This window comes from Pelmatolapia mariae, linkage group LG2, assembly GCF_036321145.2.
Source record: "Pelmatolapia mariae isolate MD_Pm_ZW linkage group LG2, Pm_UMD_F_2, whole genome shotgun sequence".
NCBI lineage: Eukaryota > Metazoa > Chordata > Actinopteri > Cichliformes > Cichlidae > Pelmatolapia > Pelmatolapia mariae.
In genome coordinates this window covers 12305370-12328994 of record NC_086228.1, presented here as the reverse complement: position 1 = coordinate 12328994, position 23625 = coordinate 12305370, and the positions used below count along the sequence as shown (strand labels likewise).

Sequence of the window (23625 nt, the reverse complement as noted above, 5' to 3'; positions counted from 1 at the left end):
CTTAAATCACACGTAACATCTCAAACACGTGAATGAGGAAAACAAAAAGTTAGAAACTGCAGGAAACATCATAAAAAATCCAGAAAGATTAATTTTCTATGAATCAGAAACTGCAGAACAAATCCGGGGGACTCCAGAAAAAACAACCTCATTAAACATGGAAAAAAACTGAATATCAGATCAGGAATATCATCCTTAGATCCGCCAAAACATCCAGACCAGACCTGGAATATCAAAGGTGATCTGAAGCTGGAATAACAGGTTTGGAATTTCTGGTCTGGAACTGGCGGATGAAAAATTCAGACCTGGATTTGAGTTTTTCTCAACTAAGTTTGTCATTACTTCGAATAACACACTGCGAGTTTTAAGCAGAAAGCTCTACCAGTCTGTGTGGAAGTAAGTCTGACCTCTGACCTTCAGTTTTCCACAGAGGGGGCTGGAGAGGACAGGGATGAGCTGCTGCAGAAGCATAAAAACTACAAACCTGTAGAACCAGAATATTAAAAAATAAAACCCAGAAAAATGGAGAAGACTAAAAATGCAGTATAAATAACAATTACTGTATAAATCATTAAATATTCACGCGTATATATAAACATCCAGAGCCCAGCACATTACCCATGAAACCCACAGACACTGATTTCTGCACCACAGCAGCAGAAATAACAAGAAAAAAGAGCCAGTACGAAATAATTTGGCTCATTAGAGTTAAATCTCTACAAGAAATAACAAAACCAAAAATCTGAGTAAGTAAAATGTTCCACAGGGTGAAGCAGAGAAAACAGCCAATAAAGGATAAACACAAGCTCAGTAAAACACAAACAGCTCCATAAAAGTAGAACAGAACAGCCGAGAGAGGATGTGCTCAGTTTGGAGAAGCTGCCGTAATAATGCGGACACTGAGTGCTTCGATGCAATGCTGACATGTCCACATACTTTTGGAGTGTACACAGCTGAGCAGCTGCAGCTCCCAGCAGGCCTCAGTGAGGCGTACAGAAAAGGGGGGGGGGGGGTCAGGCATGTTGAGGCCTGCCCGATGATGATGTTGATGATGATGATGATACTGGTGCTGGGTGTCCTCCAGTTAACGCCTCCAGTTTGGCTCCAGTTCGTGGCCTCCCTGCTCACACTGGGCACAGACTTTTGTTCCTGGAGGAGGAACTACATCAATAATCTGCTGCAAACATGATCTCCATATCAGGAATCAATATTTTTCCTTCTGTCTGCTTTTTAAAACCCGGGATCACATCTTTCTCCTCCTCTTACTCCTCTTCCTCCTCCACCCGTCCTCCTCTCCCTCCTTGTCCTCCCCCCTGGATCTGACTTCATCACCTTAGTTTGCAACACCTCCCTCCTTTTCTCTCTTCTCCCCCTTCATCTGACTTCATCATCTCAGTTTCTCTCTCCCTGTCTTCCTCCTCCTCCTCCACCCTTCTCTCTCCAGGGCTGCAGATCCCCAGGTGCAGCTGCAGGAGGAGGGGGAGGAGGGAGGCGCAGTGGGGATGGAGGGGTTGAAATTAATGAGGGGAGCCTGGAGGTATTGACTTTCCTGGGAAAACACAGCTCTCTAAAAATCAGTGGACGAGTGCCGCAATAACTCAGCACCCATCGATCCCACAGCTCCGCTCCCCTCCCGCGCCTCCCCCGAGCCTCCCCCCTGCAGGCTGCATTGATCCGTGCATTACAAGCACAGAGGAGGTGTGGACCCGGCAGCACCAGCGACTCAACACCCACAGCCGAGTGGAGGGAGATACCGGGAACACCAGAAACCACAGGCCTGCAGGAAAACTACACAGTACTGCAGGAGTAATTCAGCTACACTGCAGGAGTACTACAGTAGTACTACTCCAGGAGTACTACAGCTACCATGCCAGAGCACTACAGGAGTACTACAGCTTCACTGCAGGATACAGATCCAGCAGGTATACTACACAGTACTAGAGAAGTGCTCATTAGAATCACAGAATACTACAAAAATACAGTGTACACAGTAAATACTACACAAAATACTACAGATACTGCGAACCTGGAAAAGCTGCAGATCCAATAAAACTACAAAAACATTAAACTGCAAAAGTAAAAGAAGTGAAAAAAAACCTACTAAGAACCAGTTCTTAAATAAAATGCTACAAAAACAAAACTACAAAAACCCCAAGAAGTATCAGAAAACTGCAAAACTCTAAATCTGGAAAATAAAAAATAAACAAAACTGGCAAGAAATATTTAAATTTACTGATTGTGTGTTTTTTTTTAATTTTCCAGTTTACATTAAAACAGTTTAAGGTAAAAATGGATTTATCATCGAAACTAAATGCAAATAAAATAAAAAATAAACGTTAAATGTGGCACAATGAGCCAGGTGATTTGTGTATCTCAGTGGTAATCTGCTTGCAGTGCAGATGATTAGCGAGGAAGACGAGGAGGAGGAGGAACCTCTTCAGCTCTCAGGCTTTTTGTCATTCCGCTCAGCTTTCTTGCCTTTGGCCAGTTTTTCCGAGCGAAGCCGCGGGATCAAATCCTGAAGCCGCTCAAAGCTGCAGAGAGGAAGGGAGACGGGAAATCTGGGAAACACTCGGATCCCACTGCTCGTCACTCCACCTTCAGCTCAGAGGCAACAGGCAAGGCAGAGCAGCCGGGGGAGGAAACGAGGGAATACTAACGGGAATGTTCACAGAAGAGCTGCTCTCTGATTGGCTGGCAGAGACCCATCTCCCCGTTTAGGGTGTATAAATGTGCAGGTACGCACACTGAACTTCAACCTAACCACTGGAGAGAATCCTGAAAACCCCAACAACTTCCTCAAGGACACCTCCAACCTATTTAAAAACCCTGGAACTTGCTCAAGGGACCTTTACAACTTCCTCAAGGACCACCAACTAAATAATTAAGAAGTTCTTTAATAACCCCTGGAATCTCATTAAATAGTCTTGGCCTGCTTGAGGAACATTGGAAACTCCTCAAGGTCCCTTCAACCACGTTAATAACAATTAGGAGCACTGGAACTTCTCCAAGGACCGCTGAAATCAGCTTAAGACTGCTTACTGATACCTACGACCTCCTTACAAAATCTAGATCCTTCAAGTCCCTTTAACCTCCTTAAAGACCACTGAAACCTGACCAAGGTGTCCTGGAGCATCTCCAACCGCTGGAACAGTCTTCAGACTCTGTAAAGGATGCCTAAAATCTTTTTAAACCCCATTTGTACACTCTCAAGGAACTTGTGCAACTTCCTCAAGGACTACAGACTACAGCCTTTAAAGGCTTTAACACAACTAGACGAAATCCTGGAAACTATCTAAGATGCCTACAACTTCCTTAAGAAGGCTAGATCTGCTCAGAAACCACTGGAAACTCATCTAGGTTCACTTCACCAGTTTGAACCCGAGAAAACTGACTCAAAGACACCTGAGACCTCGCTGCAACCTCCTGCAGACCCCAAAGGTCCTTGAAAAGGCTCCAGGTATTCTTATGAAAACAGTAGGAGCCTTGAAGGGTTTCCAGGGGGGTTTGATGGGCTTTGTTGTGTGTGGGCTCATGAAGGAAGTGACATCAGCAGGCTGTTTTCTCTTCATTTACCTGCCGCTCGCCTGCTCGGTATCTAAAACTCGGCTCATTTTACATTCATGAACACAACACGCTGTTGGCACACTGAGCGTGCACTGAAGCGCACGTCGACGCCTGCTCCTGCGGCTCTCAACGTGTCATGTGTAAATCAGATGAAGCGGCGACGTGCGTGCACAATGCGGCCGTCTCCCTGGCACGAGTAGCGGCGGGTAGGAGAAACTGAGCGGCGTTATAATGCGGCCACCTGTCGGGTTCAGCCTCGCGATGCCTTCAGGGACGCTCAGTTTTGTTGTTCGCCCATCAATCAAGCTGGAGTCAGATGTTCCCGTTTCTTGGTTGGGATTGTGGAGGCTGGATTAAAGGAGCAGACCAGTTTTTACAGACCGCTGTGCGTTTTTTCATTGGCAGCAGAACGACTCGTTCAGCTCATTAAACCACATCCTCACCAGCCAATGCATGCGAACATTGCATGACGGTGAAGCAGTATCTGATTCTTAGTCTGATGAACGTCATTCCCAGTGATCAATTCGTTATTTTTTCCATAAAATACATGCTATATACATCCCAATACCTAATTTAATGTCTTCAAATTTCAATTACAGCTCAACCAAACTCCAAAAACCCAGAAAAAATCTAATTATGACATCGAAGAAGAGAAAAGCAGGAAATACGCACATAATGCATAAATGCCTTCAACCTCTAGCCTTTTTATATACTTTGCTGTTGTTTTTCAGGTAACTCTGGGGAGTTTTTTAAACTCTTCGTCTCATCTGATTATGTAAAACACTTGAAGCTGATGTAAGAAAAGCTGGTGTGGCTGTTCTGTGATCTCCTTCAGGCCTCCTCCAGCGTGATTCTGAGGTGGAGAACATCCTCTAATGGACTCTGAGATAACAACAGGCTCTATTCACAGCACACCTCCACATAAAAGCAACGTGCCGCTCTTGTCAGTCGTATCTGTAAATGGGATCGCAGATTAGCATTGCAAAAGGAGGCGGCGGCCAGAGCGTCCATTGTGAGCGTGGCCCTGCCGTCGGAGGAGGCGGCACCCCCAACAAAGACGAGGGCGAGAGGAAGGAGGCGGCGATAAACTGGTGTTAAACAGAAAACTCCAACACGCTTGCCTCTTTCACAACCCGACGCAGTGACATTTACTTATCGGGCTAAACAGCCTTCGAGCTGACCTTTCTGCTGCTTTGAATGACATCTGGATATTCTGACGGAATAATCGGCGACAGTGGAAGCACTGATCTGAGAGTCAGATATCGAGTCTTCGGACGTTTGACTGCTGACGGCTGACAAAGAGGCTGAAGGGCGCGCTAAGCAGGAGCAGAGCAGGGAGTCGTTCGGGGAAAATGTTTACCTTGCTGTCAGGACGTGGAAAAGTGTTTACAGTGACTCCTCCATGGTGAGGATCACCCCTCGAGTCTCAAGATCCGAAACCTTAAATCATAGGTATTAACCAGTATAAGCCAGCATAAAGTAGAACTGAGAAGGAAAGTTTGTTCACACTGAAATATGAGCGACAAGCCCAAACTTTGTAGATGTTATATAGACGTTTTATTTTGGGTGAAAGCACCACTCGGTTTCAGCCTCATCACATGACGATTTAGACCTCAGTAATGGATGGATTTGTTCTCCTTTTACGGATTTAATGGTGGTGAATTTGAACTGATGGTACTTTACTATCAGTATCAAACCTTTGGATAACGATTTAAAACCTCTCTGAGAACTTCAGTGTTTAGAAAACGCTTGACGACAGGGTTTGGTTTGAAAGCTTACCGGTGTACACAAAGCGTCCCGGAGCTCCTTTGCAGAACTGTTTGGACTTGTAGGACAGCGTGACCTCCACGACCCCTGGGATGTGGCGAGGGGGGGTTTGGACCCGGATGGCGTGAGGGGTGATCAGCTGGGGCACGAGAGAAACAAATACAGGACAAAATGTTCAAGCTGCGGTCTTTAAACCAGCCTGGCATCATGAGAAAAACTTTAAAATAATTAGGACGACTTTGAAACTCACAAACCAAAAAAACTGTCATCTTCTTCTAAGCCTGAGCAGTTTCCACATATAAAAAAATAACACAACACAAGTTTAAAAACCCAAAGAAGGCGGTAACAAGTCGTTAAAAGATCGATAAACATGTTTATTTGTCCCTGTGGGGAAAGTCAGCGGACATTCGTATACCCACATGAAAACAATCACATCAACATAAATCACACCATAAACAGAGACCTTCACCCTGCTCACATCTTAGGGATGATTAAGTGAGCCACCTGAACCTGCTCGAGTTTGATGGCTCGAGGTGTAAAAGACAGTCTGGACCCGTTTTTTGTGAGTAAGGGGGACGGTAGCCTCGTGCACATGGCTTAGTTTAGTGACTCCATACGTGGTCTCTGTCAGTACTCTGTAAGCTTGACGGTGCAAGCTCACAAAGCAAGACACGACAGTAAATGTCATCACAGCAAACACAGGAAGTTAGTGGGTGGTTAGTGCGTTTATAGAGTAACGTTTTATTTTTAGCAAACTTTAAAGAAATCTTAAAAGCGCTGCAAATTTGTGATTATCTGGCTGAGCTAAACAAGTCCAAGCTTTTATTTCCCACAGAGAATATTTTCTACAATAAACAGAAACTCTGGAAAAATCCCACCAGCATTTTTTTTCAGAGGGAACCGCGTGATGTTAAGCTTCAGGCAAAAAGAAAAGGAGTCTAATGAAGGCCTTTAACTTTTCAGGGATATTCAGACGTTTTATCACTGACCTGCAAAGTAAATTTTCCCCTTTTTTAACCAAATCTCAGTCAAAGATGTGTTTTTAGCAGGTTTTTGCTGGGTTGGAATTTTGCAACACATGACAGGAAATCCTCCAAAAAAGCTAATTTTCTGAGCCTCACATGTTGGAGAGATTTTACTCAAACTACAGTAAAAATGATGGTTTTACATGTTTTTAATTTGCCCTCAGTCTGCGTCTGTAAATCCATCTCTGCATCACAAACTTCTGCTTTTCTTCTTTGGAGGTTCGGCATCACGACCTTTGATCACACCCATCAGTTCTATCATCCGTATCGCCCTCAGATTTCTCCGCCTCTTCTACACGATAAATATTGAGTTTTACAAACAGCAGCTGATGTCTGGAACGATAACCGAGGAGCAGAACGAGAGCAGCCGATTCTTCTTCCTGTTAAAACTTTCTGAGTAAGAACGCGCCGAGCGCCTGACTGGGATCTGGGTCAGCATGCAGTCTGTGTTCAGAGGGATGCTGGGCTTTGGAGTCCGTCTGCTTGCCGCCACACGACGCTGATCAAAGTCAGGAGCTCCGTCGGCGTGTGGAGGTGCATCTTCCCTCCTTCCCCACCAGGTGTTCTGCTCTTCTGGACTCGCTTCAATATTTCATGGTGCACCGTATGCGCAGCTCCTCCTGCACCTCAGCTCGCACTGAATCTGCATATTTTTGGGGACACGCAGACCTGCTGCAGACACAGACGCAGGTGTTTCTACGATACGAGCGTGTGTGTGTGTGTGTGAAAGATGAAGATGGAGAACATGATGTACGGTTTGTGCAGCTGTTCTCGGAGCACAGGTTCTGTGCCAAAGTTATTTCTTCACTGCGATCAGCCTAAAAAATGTTAGACTGCAAAACACGGGGCCTTAAACAACCCGGTAAACCATTTAACGTGTGATATCTGAATAAGAGTCGTCTCACCTCGCTCCAGACCAGCATCGTGCCAAAGACGACCTGCAGGCCGTCGAAGAAGTTGTCCCCGATGAGGATGACGGTGGCGCCGCCGGTCGTCCAGCCTTCGCTCGGACTGATGGCTTTGATGCAGGGAGTGGCTGCTTCGGAAACATACAAACACATGACAGCAGCATGAGTGACAGCTGGGGTCGCACAGAGGTCAAGTAACAGACATCAGATCGTTTTAGAGGGCTCATTCAGCTGGTGGGCCCATCAGCACCAGCTCCACACTTCCAGTCGGCGTTCGTCCCAGACGCCACATCCAACCAAAGTAATCACAGTGAGGCTCTCTGTTGGGTCTGTTCCCACAAACCCCGCTAGTTCTAGAGACTTATTTATTATGAAAGAAAACAAGGCAACAGCGTTCGATCGATTATTTGCGCAAGGGAGGCCTTTGGTCAAGAACCAGCTCTTGGAGCTCACGCTCCTAATCTGTCTCCAGCCCAAAGTCCTTCAAAGAGCAGCTTCCCTCGCAGCTATTTATTGACAAACTGTTACAGTTCACACAATAGTTTACAACACGTACCTCCCCTCTTAACCCCCCTTGGTTACAAAGACGAGGCACTGTGTGTGTGTGTGTGTGTGTGTGTGTGTGTGTGTGTGTGTGTGTGTGTGTGTGTGTGTGTGTACGGGTTCGTACTATCCTGGTGGGGACCAAAATCTGACTTTTACTATCCTGGTGGGGACTTTCTGCACCGTGGGGACCAAAATCCAGGTCCCCTCGGGGTTGAAAGCAATTTTCACACTCAAAATGCGGTTTTACTGTCAGGGTTACAATTAGGTTATGGTTAGGTTTAGGGTAAGGGTTAGGGTTAGGCATTCATTTTTAATGGTTAGGGTTAGGGTAAGGGGCTAGGGAAAGCATTATGTCAATGGGATGTCCCCACGAGGATAGCAAACCAGACATAGGTGTGTGTGTGTGTGTGTGACCTCCTGCTGGGCAGGAAGCTTACATCAAACAGACCTTCCAGATAGGATGTGTCTGTAATCAAACCTACAGCCCCTCACCCAAAAACTCAAGAATCTGGGGAGGGGGACTGTGGAATTGCTTTACAATGTAGAAATGGATGATAAGCATAAAAATGACAAACATTTAACAATTCACTCTAACACTCTCCAAGACTCACCTCAACTGACAACCTCCAGCCAACTGGTCACCAACCGGTCTGGGAATGTATTCGTGACCAGAGGTTTCCAGGGCTGGAGGTCTGCAGGCCTGTGTGACATAATTCATCTAAAACCTGTTAAATTTTATCTGCCAGCTTAAACACTTTCGTCCAGACGTCCATCAAATGATGTGAGTTTGTGTTCTTCCTGGAGAAATGCTCTTTGAAACGCGCTGCTTCCTGAAAATCAGGTCAGAATTCATCCTGCATCACATGCAGACCGACGTGAGATTCATACTTTCCGCGAGCAGGAAGAGAACGACGAGTCTGATGTAATATTTTCATCGTTATTTAGATGTTTCATCTGGGGAAGGTAATGAAAGAGGCAACAAATCTTTAACAACCCTAAAGCTGTGACATTTCTTACACCCACAGAGAGCTTTCAGTCAGATTCAGTCTGTTACTCCCCCTCTAATACAAAATGCAAAATGATTGGTTTTTCCAACGCCACAGAGATCAATAAGGTTCTCCACATAAACAGTGTCTCCGTAATGACTAGACTGGTGTCCGGACTCGAGCCGAGTCGAGTCAGACAGGCGGACGGACGCAAAGCAAGCCAAGGCTCCGCAGCTTTACAACCTTTTCCCGGACCGAGAGCTGTTTTATTGGGAGGACGATCTGATATTCCAGTCAGAGCATGAACGAGTCTCTCATTGTTTATTATGTGATCTCATCTATAAAGCTGCATTCAAAGACTCGATTAAACATCCCAGTTACAATTTTCTCCATTATTATCAGCGCGGTAATGACTTTCTGCCAGCAGTTACTGGCAGCGTGAGCTCACTGAGAAAGCTCTGAGTGATTTAGATAAATCTCTTGTTTTACATTTTATTTATACATCTGCATGAAGGCCCGACGCGAGCAGAGACATCCAGATTCTGCCGTCTTTACTGAAAACTGATAAATAAACCAACCTGTGGACAAATTCGACATAAAACCAGCTTAAGGTGCCTCCAGATCTGACAGAGAAGCACAGAAACCACCTTAAAGGACGAACAGGTGAGGCATCTGTAATGGCTAAAACGCTAAAAACGCTGTTGGCAGGTTTAACACCACGTAACACCACGTGTGGCGTATCTGACATGTACGTCATCACTGTGAGTTTTTTTTAAACCCTACATCTTGCTAAATGCTTTACTATGATACGACAAACAAATTGTGACAAATAAACTACACAAAAATGTTGAATGTAGCAGAAATGAAACAAATTAAAAATCATGTAAGTAAACCCATATTTTTTTTATTTTTGTCAGAAGGCTGAAAAAACACTCAGTTTACACTCAGGCTTTAAAGGGTCATAACATCATTATTTACAAATTCACCCAATGTTGAAAGATTTGATTTGATTTTAAGATGTTTTTAAAGACCCTAAAGTGAAGGGACTCCAGAGACAAAGCTTTCGGTTTCCATCACTTAAATACTGATTATCAGGCTGGACTACACTGGATTTGAGTAATCCAAGTTGGAAACAAACGTGTCTTTCTTAAAACAGACCAGCACCTCCCTAAATCAGGAGGAAATGGTTCGGCTTCATCTCCAGGCAAATCTCTGGATGTGTCAAGTTTCTAAGCAGGAAGCTGAAAGACTGAACTGATATTTAAAGACGCAGCTTTGGGGACCACACTTCAGGATGCTTGATGCCCTTCTAAGGCTGCAGCACTAACTTCTTCCAGATGAAAAGACTCGGCCTCCCCAGCCCCTGAAGCCGCTGCAGAGGGCTGCGGCTGTTTGCTGCTCCGAGGACTCGATTGTCACCTCCTTATTAATTTCCCCCTTTTGTCACAGCAGTAAACAAACAGTCCAGCGGGTGTGAAGGGGGGGGGGGTTGTGCTGGAAAGGGAACGACGGGGGGTTCAAATCAAATGAACAGAACACAAAGACGAGGAGCAGGCGGTGGAAAGTTTTATCAAGGAGACGGGAGGCTGAGGGCTTGTGACAAAGGCGGGAGCAGATGTTGGGGCTTTTTATCGTCTCTGAAAACATCCCAGGCTGGATGAGATGAAAGGCCTCGAGCTTCCCTCCGTGAGCTGAGATACAGGACCGGCTGGTAAACAACGATCCCCTTTTGGCCCCTGCAGGACGCCGTACAGTACACGCAGCATCCTCAGTGCAAAACACTTGTGCTCATGAATGTTTGACTGCTGATTTGATAAACTTTCCTAAATATCCCGAGGCACTTTCACAGGTGAGAAACACAAGGATCCCAGCCTGCTGAAGGCGCTGACAGATTAGTGTCAAGAAGCGTTTGTTTTAGAGCTCTGGAAGTGCCACGCGGTTGGAGACGGACCTGCAGGACGGCACGCTCAGAAAAAGGGCAGCTGCTTCTTCTTTGATCGAGTAGCCTTATCTCGACTGAAATGCCCCGAGTGTGATAAACACCACCCACCTGGTGCTGCAAGTAGGTTAAACCAAACGAGACAATTACATCACCGGCTTTTAGAAAAGTCTCAGACTTTTTCAAAGTCAGAGGAAACGACAAAGGGAGGCATCTGAAGGGAGGACACGGTGGATGTCTGGTGCTGAATTGTTTCAGGACTCTGCTGTGTGTGTCTCAGAGGGGCGGTGTTTGGCTAAAAGTGCTGGGAGTTCATGCAGAAGTGTATTTATTCAAACTGCTTTCTTGATGCCCTGTAAGACCCGCCTGCTTCCAAGTGGGTTAAAACAAGTGAAGGAATGCCATCTCTCCTGGAAACACCTCAAACTTTAACGCAAGTCAAGGGAAACTTCAGAGCGATGTGGTTTGGGAGGTGTCAGAGGACTTTTTACTGTTTAAGGAGGAAGAGCGGCGTAAGTTTGTCGAATTTTCTGTCACCGACAGTCACCTGACACTTCCAGCGCCCCGTACGGTGAGCCCCACGAGTTTGGCGTTCAAAGTGAGTTTTAACAAGTGAAGGAGTTACACCATCTCTCCTGGCAAAGCCTCACATCTTTAACAGAGTCGAGGGAAACAGCAAAGTGAGGTAGTTTGATGTATGAGAGGAAACGCACTGGCTCACTGCTCTGAAAAAACCTCAGGCTTTCTGTTACCCAGACGAGTGGGCTTTGCCAAATGGGACAAGACAAAGTGCCTAAAGAGCTTTAGACAGTAACAGGAGGTTAATGTGAACCTGTTTAGGTTGACTTGTAGGACTTGCAGGTAACCCACCCACCTGCTGCTCCAAGGCCTAAAACTTTAACCAGGACGAGGTTAAAAGGAAAACGGTTTTTGATTTGTTCCAACTGACTGGTGTCAAAATGCTCTGACAGAATATAACAGAATGTGATTGGTGGGCTTCCTCGGTGAGCACAAATGAAATATCTTTTACTGATTCTGCCCAGAAAACCTGCTACAGCTTTGGTTAAGCCCCTCCCTCCTGGCACTCCAAGTAGGTCGAATCAAGCGAGAGCCTTATGTCATCGGGTTTTATTAGAGTGGGGACAGGGCAAAGTGGCGTTAAAGTTTACAACTTCAGAGGAAATGTTGCCGCTGAGCTCCAGCTCTCAGAGTCGAGTTTCACTGTGTGAAGTTTATACGCGGATGATGCATTTTATTTGGTCGCTGTGGAAGGTGGAAGAACGGAGCGTTTGTTCGCCGTGCCCCGGAGGAACACAACGTCCAGCAGGACACTGAGCCGGCAGAGTGTTTCATACGGGCCTGACGTTTCACTTAATAAACAGCAGGCTTTTCTCTCTGTAACAACAACCAAACGTGAAGCAGGAAGACCAGATTAACCTGTGAGCTGCTTATCCTCTCACCTTGTTCCAAAGAGCCAGAAACCTGCAGTCTGCTGGGGAAACCGATCCCAACCTCAGAGTTTTTTGTACTTTTTAACAGCTGCGGTCCATTACTAACTAAACACAACTGCAGCTGAACCTTCTACACATCTTCTGATCGACATGACCTACAGAATGAGTCCTACAAGTCCTACAAACTTCTGACAAAAGCTTATGATTCTGTCTTTATTCTACCTCAACAAAAAAATCCAAAACAGAACTTTGTACCCTGCTCAATAATTTGATCTGTTTGAGTCACATCTTACCTTCAGATGGGTCCAGTCGTCGGGCACGGCGGCCATGTTTGGAGTTGTTGTGGACGAACATGTTGTCTGACACAGCCAGCACGTGACCATCCACGTTGACTGTAGTGGACACCACCACCTGTTGTGGACACAGCCCTCTGGGTTATTTCAGATTTTTAATTTTTCATGAAAGATAACTGCTTCCCTGCTGGACTTTTACCTGGAACCTCCTCATGTCTCTCGGGTTTCCTGCATTTTTCAAACAGTTCTGATTGCACTTGAGGAAGAACTTCAGGAAGAATCTGAAAGATGTGTAGACAAAACAGGAAAAAAAGTGAGAAATACGATTAGTTTCATCTGAACTGCTGCTCAAAATGGAAGTGAACCAGAACACAGGCACAGTTTGAGAATCAAAGGAAGCCGGGCTCAGTTAGACTCTGCAGGACGCTCATTTGCATCAGGAGGAGTTTTACCAGCGTCAGTCCAAATAAACTTATATGGTTACGTAAAATGTTAAACTGCATGCAGAAGCTAAAATCACACACATTTATTTAACAACCGCACAGATTTGCTACGTCTTCCTGTGAAAGGCTGAGAGGACGGAGCCTGTCTCAGGGCTGAATGTGTTGCTGTTTCTTCGTGTTGGGTCACATATCGCCTCTTTATCTGAGCAGCAGATAAAATTACAATTCTGCAGCGGCGTCTTGATAAAGGCGGTCGACACTTCCTGCAGACTTATGGCGTCTCATTAGGGCCCGCCTTTTGATTTTCCCTCCTGCGCGCCCGATCTCTCGCTCGCTGCGCGTTGATTTACGGCGATTTTTACGGCAGCAGAGGAGTATTGATTGGGAATGGATATCAATGAGGATGGGTGGTAATAACCAGCAGCTTTGGAGGAGGACGGCGAAGGGAGGGGGAGGGGGGGTCAGAATGGATTGCCACCTTAATGCATTTCCCACTGCCTTGTAATCTGTGCACATCCATCTCTCGGACCATAAGCCCCTCCACCCCGTTCTCATGGTGCGCTTCCTTTTTAATTGCCACATTATCACAATAATAATCCGGGCAGTTAACAAGCGGCAAGGTCGCAGACAGACATGTCACATTAACCAGGGGATAACCTCGGCAGAATACCCACACCCCATCTTTTTCACCTCCTCCTCCTTATTCTGCTGCCTTAGCAAAGCATGCTGGGAGTGCATGAGGAGCGGTGGGGGTGCGGGAGCGGATATAAATGGGGGCTCTGCGAGGTCGGCATCGATTTCCACCTTAATAAGACAGTAACAATATCTTTAAAAACACACAGCGGGCGCTCAGCCTGTTTCACTGTTCTGTGCAGTCTGACGGCGTTTTTACACTTCTAATCAAATTTGGACCAAAAATGTTGTTTAGCTGCTCGTTAATGATGGAACTAAGACATATTTGATAAAACTTTATCAGTGGATGGATGCTAGAGGCTGTTTGTACTCGCAGGACTTCCACCTTAACCCCTGATTCTCGATAATTACGTTTTTAAAGCGTAAACACTCTTAAACTCGACCCCTTTTCATTAAAATCTTTCATGTTTTTACATCTTAAAACAGCCGTTTCACCCAGAGGGAACTTCTTCCCCCTCATCCGGTTTATTTCAAAAGCTTTGTCCTTTTTCATTTACTTTATAACGGCCCCCATTAAATACAGCGATACAGCAGCTTTTCTACAAATACCACAAAACACTTAATGTGACAATGCACGACAGAAACACGAGACATAGAAACTGAACAAGATCCAGAATCCGAGCGGAGACGAGCGCCATGGCAGCTGCACCGTAACAGCTCGTAATGACATAAGATTCCAACATAAACTTTGATTACTGAAGCACACACTCTTTAACCACCGCTCCTTTTATTCATTTCTACCTGTGTTCACAAACCCTGTAAAAACATGTCACACATTTATGTGCAACAAGTCAGATTTTTATAAATAAATGGGCTGTGTGCTCCTTTAAACATGCTTCAAATACTTTTAAAATTGAGATGTTTCTCAAAGATATTGCAAAGCTTCGAGATTGGATTTAAAATCTGTTCACCATGGAGATACATAACATCCGTATGCTCCTCATATAAATTATTTCTGTCCCTAGATTTAACAGACAAATTATATTTCTGTAAGAAAGCAAAGGTCCGTTTCCTCTTGTTGTAAACACAATTATGCGCGTGTTGCAGAAGGATTTCACACGGCTGCTTGCTGCCTGCACGCTGTCCTAAAGCAGTGTTTGGGTACTTGATCTTCATCAGGAAGTGCCTGCACTCCTGCAGCCAATCACATTCCTCAGATGCCATCCAAGGTCTGAACAGCAAATATCATTTATGTGTAGATAATAAATAAAGTCAGAAATAGAAACACTTTACATGGAAACAATCAAATGTATTCCTCAAAATTTTGGGGTGAACTAAGCCTTTCAAAGAGACACAGCGAGGAGGCAGAGGGAGGCGGCGAGGTGTGTGTGTGTGTGTGTGTGTGTGTGTGTGTGTGTATTGACTGAAAGCTGATCTGCTGCTCTGGAGGCTCTAATGCCCTTTATGGCAGTGAACAGAATAATATGGAGCTCCATTCAGATGATACTGAGTCCTTCAGAGAGCTGATATGGATCGATACGGATTGAATTAAAACGCAGCTGGAGACAAGACCAGGGGCTCACACACACACACACACACACACACACACACACACACTACACCCTCACCCCATATACACAATGGAATACACACAATCATACAGTATATACTGTGTACACACCAACAATATTCCAGTGCAGGCACATCTATTTTCAACCACACTGGCACTTAAAGCACACACACACACACACACAAACACACTTTTTTTTAAAATATCTGCACATGTCGACATACTGCACGCACTATTTTTGTGTAGAATCAGAACAAAGGAAAGAGTCCAAATGTAAACGTAGAACGGCCACAACATTAAAACCACTGACAGCTCGGGCATCTGGTTACAGGTCAGCGTTCTGCTGATGATGATACCCCCAACCACCACCCTCGCTGTTCTCCACCAGTGAATCAACGCGCCCCACATCATTAAAGCTGCTGAGGAACCTCCCAGACCCTGACCGGATCCGCACAGGTGGACCGGCACAATCCCAGCCAGGTGTTTGAATTCTGGGAGTGGTTCTGCAGACAGGTGTGGCTAATTCAGGTCGTTCTCATTCTCAGGAAGCTGAATGACCCTCACCGGGGTGGAGGCACTGAAAGCTCTGTGGCTCTGAAAAGTACAGCAGTGGCCCACCAGTGGTTTAACCCACCAGGTTATATCATCAGTGCAACTGAGCTGTCAGCACTGTCCAACAGTACAGTGTGGAAGGGTGGCTGTGCATACTATTTAATGTGTAAATCTGACCAGCAAGTGAAAGTAAAACGTAAAGAAACAGGGCATGAATCAGGGCTAATGAACCTCTTATGACGCAGCTGCAGCGTATCGGCCTCTGAAACAGAGCCATGATCTCTTGGTGGCCTCTGGTTCTGCAGGTCGTGTCCAAGTTACACCAAAAGCACCTCGCACGTGGACATCATAGGCTTCTAGTTGTAGTCCTCTCCCAGTTTAACCAGCAGCCTCCCAGAGCTGTCGAGAGGGAGCTGCCCTTAAACGGCCCTAAAGAAGCCCCACAGGGGAGGTCCTGCAGTCGGAGCACACACAGACATGATAAAACTGACCTCGAGTTTCTACAGTGGAAAACAGCCCGCTGTTACCTGCTTCCTGATTGGGAGTTAACCAGGCTGATACTCGCAGTACTCGAGTATTATAACCTGACATGGAGGAAGCAGTTTTCACCTGGATCGCTTCCTTTTATTTTTTTTTCCACTGAAACCAGATGAAAGTCTGAGGATTAAGTCGACAGCACTGCAGGTGAGAGGACGAGGAGTCAGTGAAGGAGCGCCGCTGTCCTCCCTGAAAACTTATTAAAACACAATAAATAATGAAGCGAAGCGTGCAGGCGGAGCTCCGTCATTAGCCCGCCCGACTCCTTCTTCTACTCCTTCTTCTCGGGCTCTTAAAAAGGAGGTAAAGATAATGAGAGAGACGGAGTCTGCTGGTGTAAGCTGTCACCTCATTACACCGACCGACAATCAATTACAGCAGGACGGAGAGCGGAGCGTAATACAGCTCTGAAATCAGCGCTGCCCTTCAGGAGAGCAGAGCCTGGCAGGCGGCGTGGAGGGAATACACAACAGCAGTTGTGTTCAACATGATATTAAAGTCAAAAAAGATTTCCCCTCCTAGGAACTAAAGCTAAATCACAAACCTGGTCCTCCCCTGTGGGAACATTAAACACCATCCACCAGACCGTTCCCATTATTCCCGTCACACGGAACGGCAGCACCCGGGAAACACACGGCTTTAAAGTGGACGTCAGGTTACATCACTGTGGATTCAGGTGGACGGGTAACAAAAATATATATAAAGGTTTCTGTGTCCTTCCCACCTGCTGCTTGAACCTTCTGTTTGAGAGGCGCAGCGAATCAGAAGAAAGCTGTTAAAAGGGCAGTTTTTTTTCTCATTTTGTGGTCTTTAAAACCATGTCGTGTCCTTTGGGCTCCTTTTTTGTCTCTTTGAAGCCAATTTACGTCTTTAAAGTCGGCCTGTGTGTGTCATTGTGGTCGTTTTGTTTGTCTTAAGTAATTTTGTGTCCTTTAAATTTTCTTTTTGATCCCGTTTTCTCTCTTTGTGGTTGTTTTGTGTCCTTTGGGATTTTGCCTCATTTTGTTTCTCTCTACAGTTATTTCAAGTCTATTTGAAGGCTTTCTTTGACCTTGTGTCTTTCCGTAAAGTCATTTTTTGTGTCTTTTTGAAGTCGTTTTATCTCTCTCTGCACTATTTCTTGTAGTTTTGCGTTTCTCCATCTCCATTTCTGGTTATTATTCAATTCTGTTTCATTGCTTTGCTTCTAATTGCTCTTGTTTTCATCTGTTTGGATCCATTTTACAGTTCAGTGCCGTTGTTTTGTGCGTCGTTATCATCTTTGTAGTAATTTTTCTCTTTTTAAAGCCATTTTGTGGTTCTCCGCGGTTGTTTGATGACCTTCTGTATCTCAGTTTATATATATATATATATATATATATGTATATATATATACATATATATATATATATATATATATGTATATATATATACATATATATATATATATATATATGTATATATATATATATATATATATGTATATATATATATATATATATATATACATATATATATATATATATATATATATGTATATATATATATATATTCTGTTTTTGGTCACTTATTCATTAGTTTCTGGTTATTTCTAGTCATTTTCAGTCATCCTTGGCTGACCTCTGACCTCTAGGCCCTCCATGTTTATGTGGTAGCTGTAGAAAGTCCTGTGAGTGGTCGATCGCTGCTGAGGCCTTTAATTCTGAATGGAAGAAGGAAAGTGACCGCGGCTGGTGTAATTGTTCCAGTGGAGCGCCTTTAAAGCTAAATTAGCTCACATCGGGGGGGGCGTCGGTCTGACTTCAGCATTTTCGCCGGCTACTCTAGATGATGTCAACCCCGACCACACCCAGTGCACTATGGGAAGCAATTATGTCAGGCTCAGATTACAAGGCCCTGATGAACACACACACAGTACAAATGAACACACACACACTCTGAAGGCTGAGCAAGGATGCTCTCTCTCTCTCTGTCTCTCTCTCACACACACACACACTCTCTCACACACACACACACACACACAGCCCTCCCTGGAGTGTCTCACTTATTACGTTAGGCAAGAAAGAAAAAGAAGCAGAAAAAAAAATCAATATTTCAGCAGGAGTATTTTTAAAAGCTGCCGCGCTGCTGATCCTGCAGCCGCCGCCGCCGCTCGCCCTCACAGTTTGATGCTCTCTGTGAGAAGCCACCACGCCACCCGCCGCTGCAGGTTTACCACCTGACCGCCCGGCGAGTCTGGGCCAGCACGCCGCCGCCTTTGCCACCAGCTCCAGCTCATCTTACGGGTGACAAAACTGAAACGAAACACAAAGCCAAGCGTGGCGAGCCGGGGCCGCCGGCGAGCTAACAGCAATCCGTCCTGGTTAACCCGCTAACCGCCTCGCCGTCACATCTCATTTGTTTGCAGCTAACGAACAAACCGTGGAGGATCTGCAGCTGAGAAACAAAAGCGAGAAAATAAAAATAACAGAAGGAGAAGCTGGGAGGCAGCTTGAGCTACAAAAACATCAGAAGGAGAGGAAGAAGAAGGGCCGCCTCATTAGAAGGTCGAGTAAAGTCTAATATTGACTCTGCCGTGTTGTTGAAACGCCCTCTTCAAATAATTACTGAGGAATTCAGATGATGCTCCTCTGCAGCTAATTAGGATATGAAACAAGAGCAGCTTCATGCCCATTACCATTACATGATGATTCACTGGCCTCAGCACCAGCCTGAGTGTGTGTGTGTGTGTGTGTGTGTCTTTGCTTTTGTCTGGCCTTATTACAGCACATGAGCGAGCGGTGTGTGTGTGTGTCTGTGGATGAGGGCCCTCCTTGGCTCTGCTACACGCCATCAATAATTCACAAGCCAAGATGGCAATTACAGGACCATGTACAATCAAACTAAATATTTGATGAGGCACTAAAACAGTCCCTGGAACAGATCTGCCTCTGTCTCACACACACGCACGCACACACACACACACACACACACACAGCCTCTCTACTGTCTATTGTCACAACACATTAGGTCCTCGGTCCCTTAGTCCCCAGACTTTGTCTTGACGCGCAAAAGCAGTTTATTCTGCTAAAAGAGCCTCGCGCAATTCATTTGTTCCGTCTGAAATATTGAGTGCCGCCATTATGCATTCTGGGAGGAGGCGGCAGTGGCGGCGGCGGAACGTCATCTGGCCGCCCCCTCTTTTTTTTTTTTTTTGCTCCAAATGAAGCAACAGTAAGAGAGGAGCACGTCACGTTAAATATGTGAACGTAATCAATCTGAATCGATCGCAATAATAAAAAAAGAAAGCGATGCTCCCACCCCCGCCTCTTCCTCCCCCTCTGTGACCGGAGGGAAGTTTTTCTTCATTTAAAAATAATGTGGCACAAAATCCATCGCTCCAAAAGGTTGGAAACATGATGACTCCATTGCAAGGATCAAAAGCCAAAATCTAAAAACACATGAAGGAGTTCATCTGCAGGGAGGAAGATTTTTCAGACGCTACTTGCTCTAAACTTCTCTGACTCTGATACGGTTGTTACAACAGACCGGTAACGATATCTAAATATGAAACACGTCCACACTTTAGCTAACACTGTCCCAACAATATCTTACACAACACTATGCATAAACCAGAAAACAGAATTTTACTTTATTTGAGATTTTATAACTTTTTTGTAACCAAAAACGCTAGTCTGAAATGATGCTAACGTTTAGCTAAACCAAGCACTGCAAGAACTTTACCCAAAAAACTTTCACCTTATCCAAACTTTGAGGTAACACTATCCTGACATCTTCCAAACGTTATGCTAACAGTAATCTAAAATGTAATAATAACCTTACTCTAACCTTATGTATGTAGTAGCTTTACCCAAAGCTTACTCTAAAATGATGCTAACATTAGCCTAAATGAAACGCTGTAACACATTTACCCAAGCCCTTTCCTCACATTATCTTCACAGCAACTTAACACAAACGTTATACACTAACATTACAGTAAAATTATTCTATTCTTACCCCCAACCTTATACTAACTTTATAATAACCCAAAACCAATTCTAATATCTTGCTAACTTATTTAAAACATTATATTAACCCTACCTTAATATTATCCTAACCTTGCCCGATTAATGATACTGCAGTAACGTTATCCTAACCTTACCAAAACCTTATCCTAACAGGATACTGACCTTATAGGCTCACCAGACTAACTTTAGTCTAACCTTATCCAAACTTTGAAACAACTTAAGCCAAACCTTTTTCTAACATTGTTGAAAACAAATATTACAATAACCTTCAAATTAACCTTGCCATCCCATTAAGCTTGCTAAACTAACCTTATTGTAACATTATATTAACTCCTTCATAACCTTGTTTCATTAGTCTCACTTTACTCATCCTAATTTCATATCAAAACATTTTTCAAGCAATACGCTGACAGTAACGTAAGCCAAACACCGCAATAACCTTACCACAACATTATCCTGCCCTTAATCTGATTAAACTAGCTTTATCCTAATGTTACATGAATCTCACCAGAACCCTATTTTACCATCACACTGCCGTCCTACCGTCCCATTAAATCTAACCTTACACTAATAAATAATAACCAACATTACATTGTGCTGACAATTAGACTCATTTATTCGTTTTTCTAATTACCTCTATGTTAACATACAGATTATTGATAATAATTATCGCTTTTGTGAGTTTGTTTAACCATCATAATCCTGTAGTTTGAATCTAAAACTACAAAAATATATTTAAAATATATTTAAATATATTTTAAAATATATTTAAATATATTTAAAATGCACCATCTCTATGTAACAGCCCATCAATAAACAAGAACATGTGATTGGATCAAAGCAAGTATCTACAGTGCCCCCTAGTGTGTGGAGGCCTGTGGCGATAATAGAAGACACTATAATTTATTTATTTTTTTAAACTTTTGTGACAGTAAACAGCTCAGAACGGATATTCGGAGGCCTGGCTGTAAGAGGCTGAATAAGGAGTCTTGTTTGCACAGGAGTCATGTTGGAGCCAACGGGAACACAGCAGAGATGTTTTAACATGAAAGTGTTGTAGATTCTTCCTGTTCGTGTTCTGTTGTTTCCTGCTAGCTGGAGGTTAAATACGTGTGTGTGTGTGTGTGTGTGTGTGTGTGTGTGTGTGTGTGTGTGTGTGTACAAATGTTTTGGAGAGATGTTGTGTATGTGCTGGAAAAAAAACCCTGCTGAGTTCCTGGAGCACAGAGACAAACAGAACATCCCATAATTATTTCATACTGCCTGAGAGAGACAGACAGAGAGTAAACCAGTGTTTCTTTGCAGCATACACTCTGCAAAAACATCTCATATCTTGTCATATAAGAATAAGTCGTTTCACACAGCCATGTTTTCTTCACTTCAGATATGCACCATCATCCTAACCTTATTCTAAGATTACACTAACAATATGTCAAGCCACACTAACTTCTAATTAAACCTAATGTTAAAATTATTATCTGTGTTTGCAGAAGCAGCACTCTCCAGCTGCTCTCAAAGTTTTCTTGCAGCATCCACAAAGATGCAATGCTGGTCTAACAGCGAATAACTCAAACTCTAACTCACTGCAACACCAAAAATAAACAGAGTAAAACTACAGAACTAACTAACTAACCAGTCGCAGCACCAGCAGACTAAAAACAGCCCTGTTTTTATGAGGATAAATTCCACTTTTTGTGAATGGAGTCTTGTGTCCAAAGGCTATCACCCACTTGAACTCATACTGATTCCTTTAGTTGTATAAAATCTTCTTAGGGGGCGGAGCCTAATAATTCCTGCTGCAGGAAACACAGCAGCTATGGTTCAGGACCTTATATAACCCCACTTCAAAGAAACTGAACTCTCTTTAACACCTTCAGTTTCCTGAAAGCTCCTGACTGGAAAACCAACTGCTTTTAAATATGAATTATGCTATTTTTGCATTTTATATATATATATATATATAGTGTATTACCATTACACTAACCCGAAATTAACCTTATTCACACCTTATATTATAACCTGTAAGATTAAATTAACCTTATGGTAATATTATTTTAGCATCAAACTAACTGTACTCCAATCTTGAACCAGTTCTTCACCCACTGATTTATTGACCTTGTGGGGATTCGGTCTTTGTCGACATAAGAAAGCGAGAGTCCTCACATAGTGACCCAATGATCATGTCCCCACAACGACAGGAACACCAGCACATACTCACTTCTCCCACACTGAACTCAGGTTACTCCCCAGCTGTATTTTGGCAGCGTTGTCATGACGATCAGCATATTTGTCTCTGCAATCGAAAAATCATCTGTGTGACGCAACACTGCAGCCAGAGTGTGTGTGTGTGTGTGTGTGTGTGTGTGTGTGTGTGACATCAGGACATAAATATGAGCTGGAAAAGTGAGAAATTCAGAGGAAAAACAACCACGTCCTCATAAGATGCACTATAAAGCAAAACGCAAGCATGAAATCTCACACACACCCATGTAAGCCTTTTTAACTCACACCCAGACACACAAACTTGGCATAAAACACACACTCAAAATTTTAAAGCAAAAACTGTAACACTCAGGTTAAATCTAGACTCATCTGATCTGTGAGTTTTCCCTGTGAGACACTAAAATATGAGTGGATCTTACTTTTTTCCCTGCATTGCAAACCCTCACCCGCAGCTAAACATGCAAAAATTCAATCACCGTCTAATTTTAATGTGAACGAATCGTCTATTTTTCAAATCATAAAAACATACAAATAAACCTTTTAGATGTTGTTAAAAACAACAATGAAGTAAGCATTTAAACAAAAGATCTTTTGTTTAAAAACTTGTAATTTTTATGACTGTTATTTGAGTTAAAATGGGTCAAAACTAGATGGAGAGATAATCAGAAACCAAAAAGCAAAATTTTCTAAGTACAATTAAATAAAGTTAAAGCTGACTGAAATGAAGGATGTCCAAACATCAATCATCATCTGCATGTTTCCATTAATTTGTCCACCCCAGCACACCTACAAATCCAATCTAATCAACCTGCCTCTGCTCCTCCATGTATCCACACTGCGATATGGCCAACGCAGCGTCCCCCTTCACCCAGATTCCCTCTGGGAATCCTGGGAGTTGTAGTTTACGGCATGACGAGCGGTACATTGCATGTGTACGGGTTTGTACCATATTGCTAGGCAGAGTGCACGTTGAGAGAACAGCTGCCACCAGATAAACATCCACAGACGACGCAAACAGTGAGAAATATGCCAGAACAGGCCTAGAAACAGTCTGGGAACCACCTGGAAGAAACTGGACACAACCTGGAAGTCTAGAAGCTGTTGGCTTTCTCACGGAGGTTACAGTGAGGGGTCTGCTCTGCTAAATTTAAAAAAAAAAAAAGAAATACTCTGTAGATTTAAACAGAGAGCTGCATTCT

At 44.0% G+C, this 23625-nt stretch overlaps 1 protein-coding gene across 3 annotated transcripts in view; it reads right to left on the bottom strand.

The window, feature by feature from the left end:
• Positions 1 to 23625, bottom strand: part of LOC134640950 (transcription factor COE3-like) — a 146748-nt gene that overhangs the window by 37579 nt on the left and 85544 nt on the right. For 2 of the 3 annotated variants that reach the window (XM_063493063.1, XM_063493081.1), the window contains exons 7-10: positions 12682 to 12763; positions 12483 to 12600; positions 7265 to 7398; positions 5347 to 5473 (exon numbers count right to left, since the gene is read on the bottom strand). In XM_063493063.1, the coding sequence (XP_063349133.1) occupies positions 5347 to 5473; positions 7265 to 7398; positions 12483 to 12600; positions 12682 to 12763 (461 nt within the window). The remainder of the gene's footprint in view (positions 1 to 5346; positions 5474 to 7264; positions 7399 to 12482; positions 12601 to 12681; positions 12764 to 23625) is intronic. The other variant, XM_063493073.1, reaches the window with a different exon arrangement.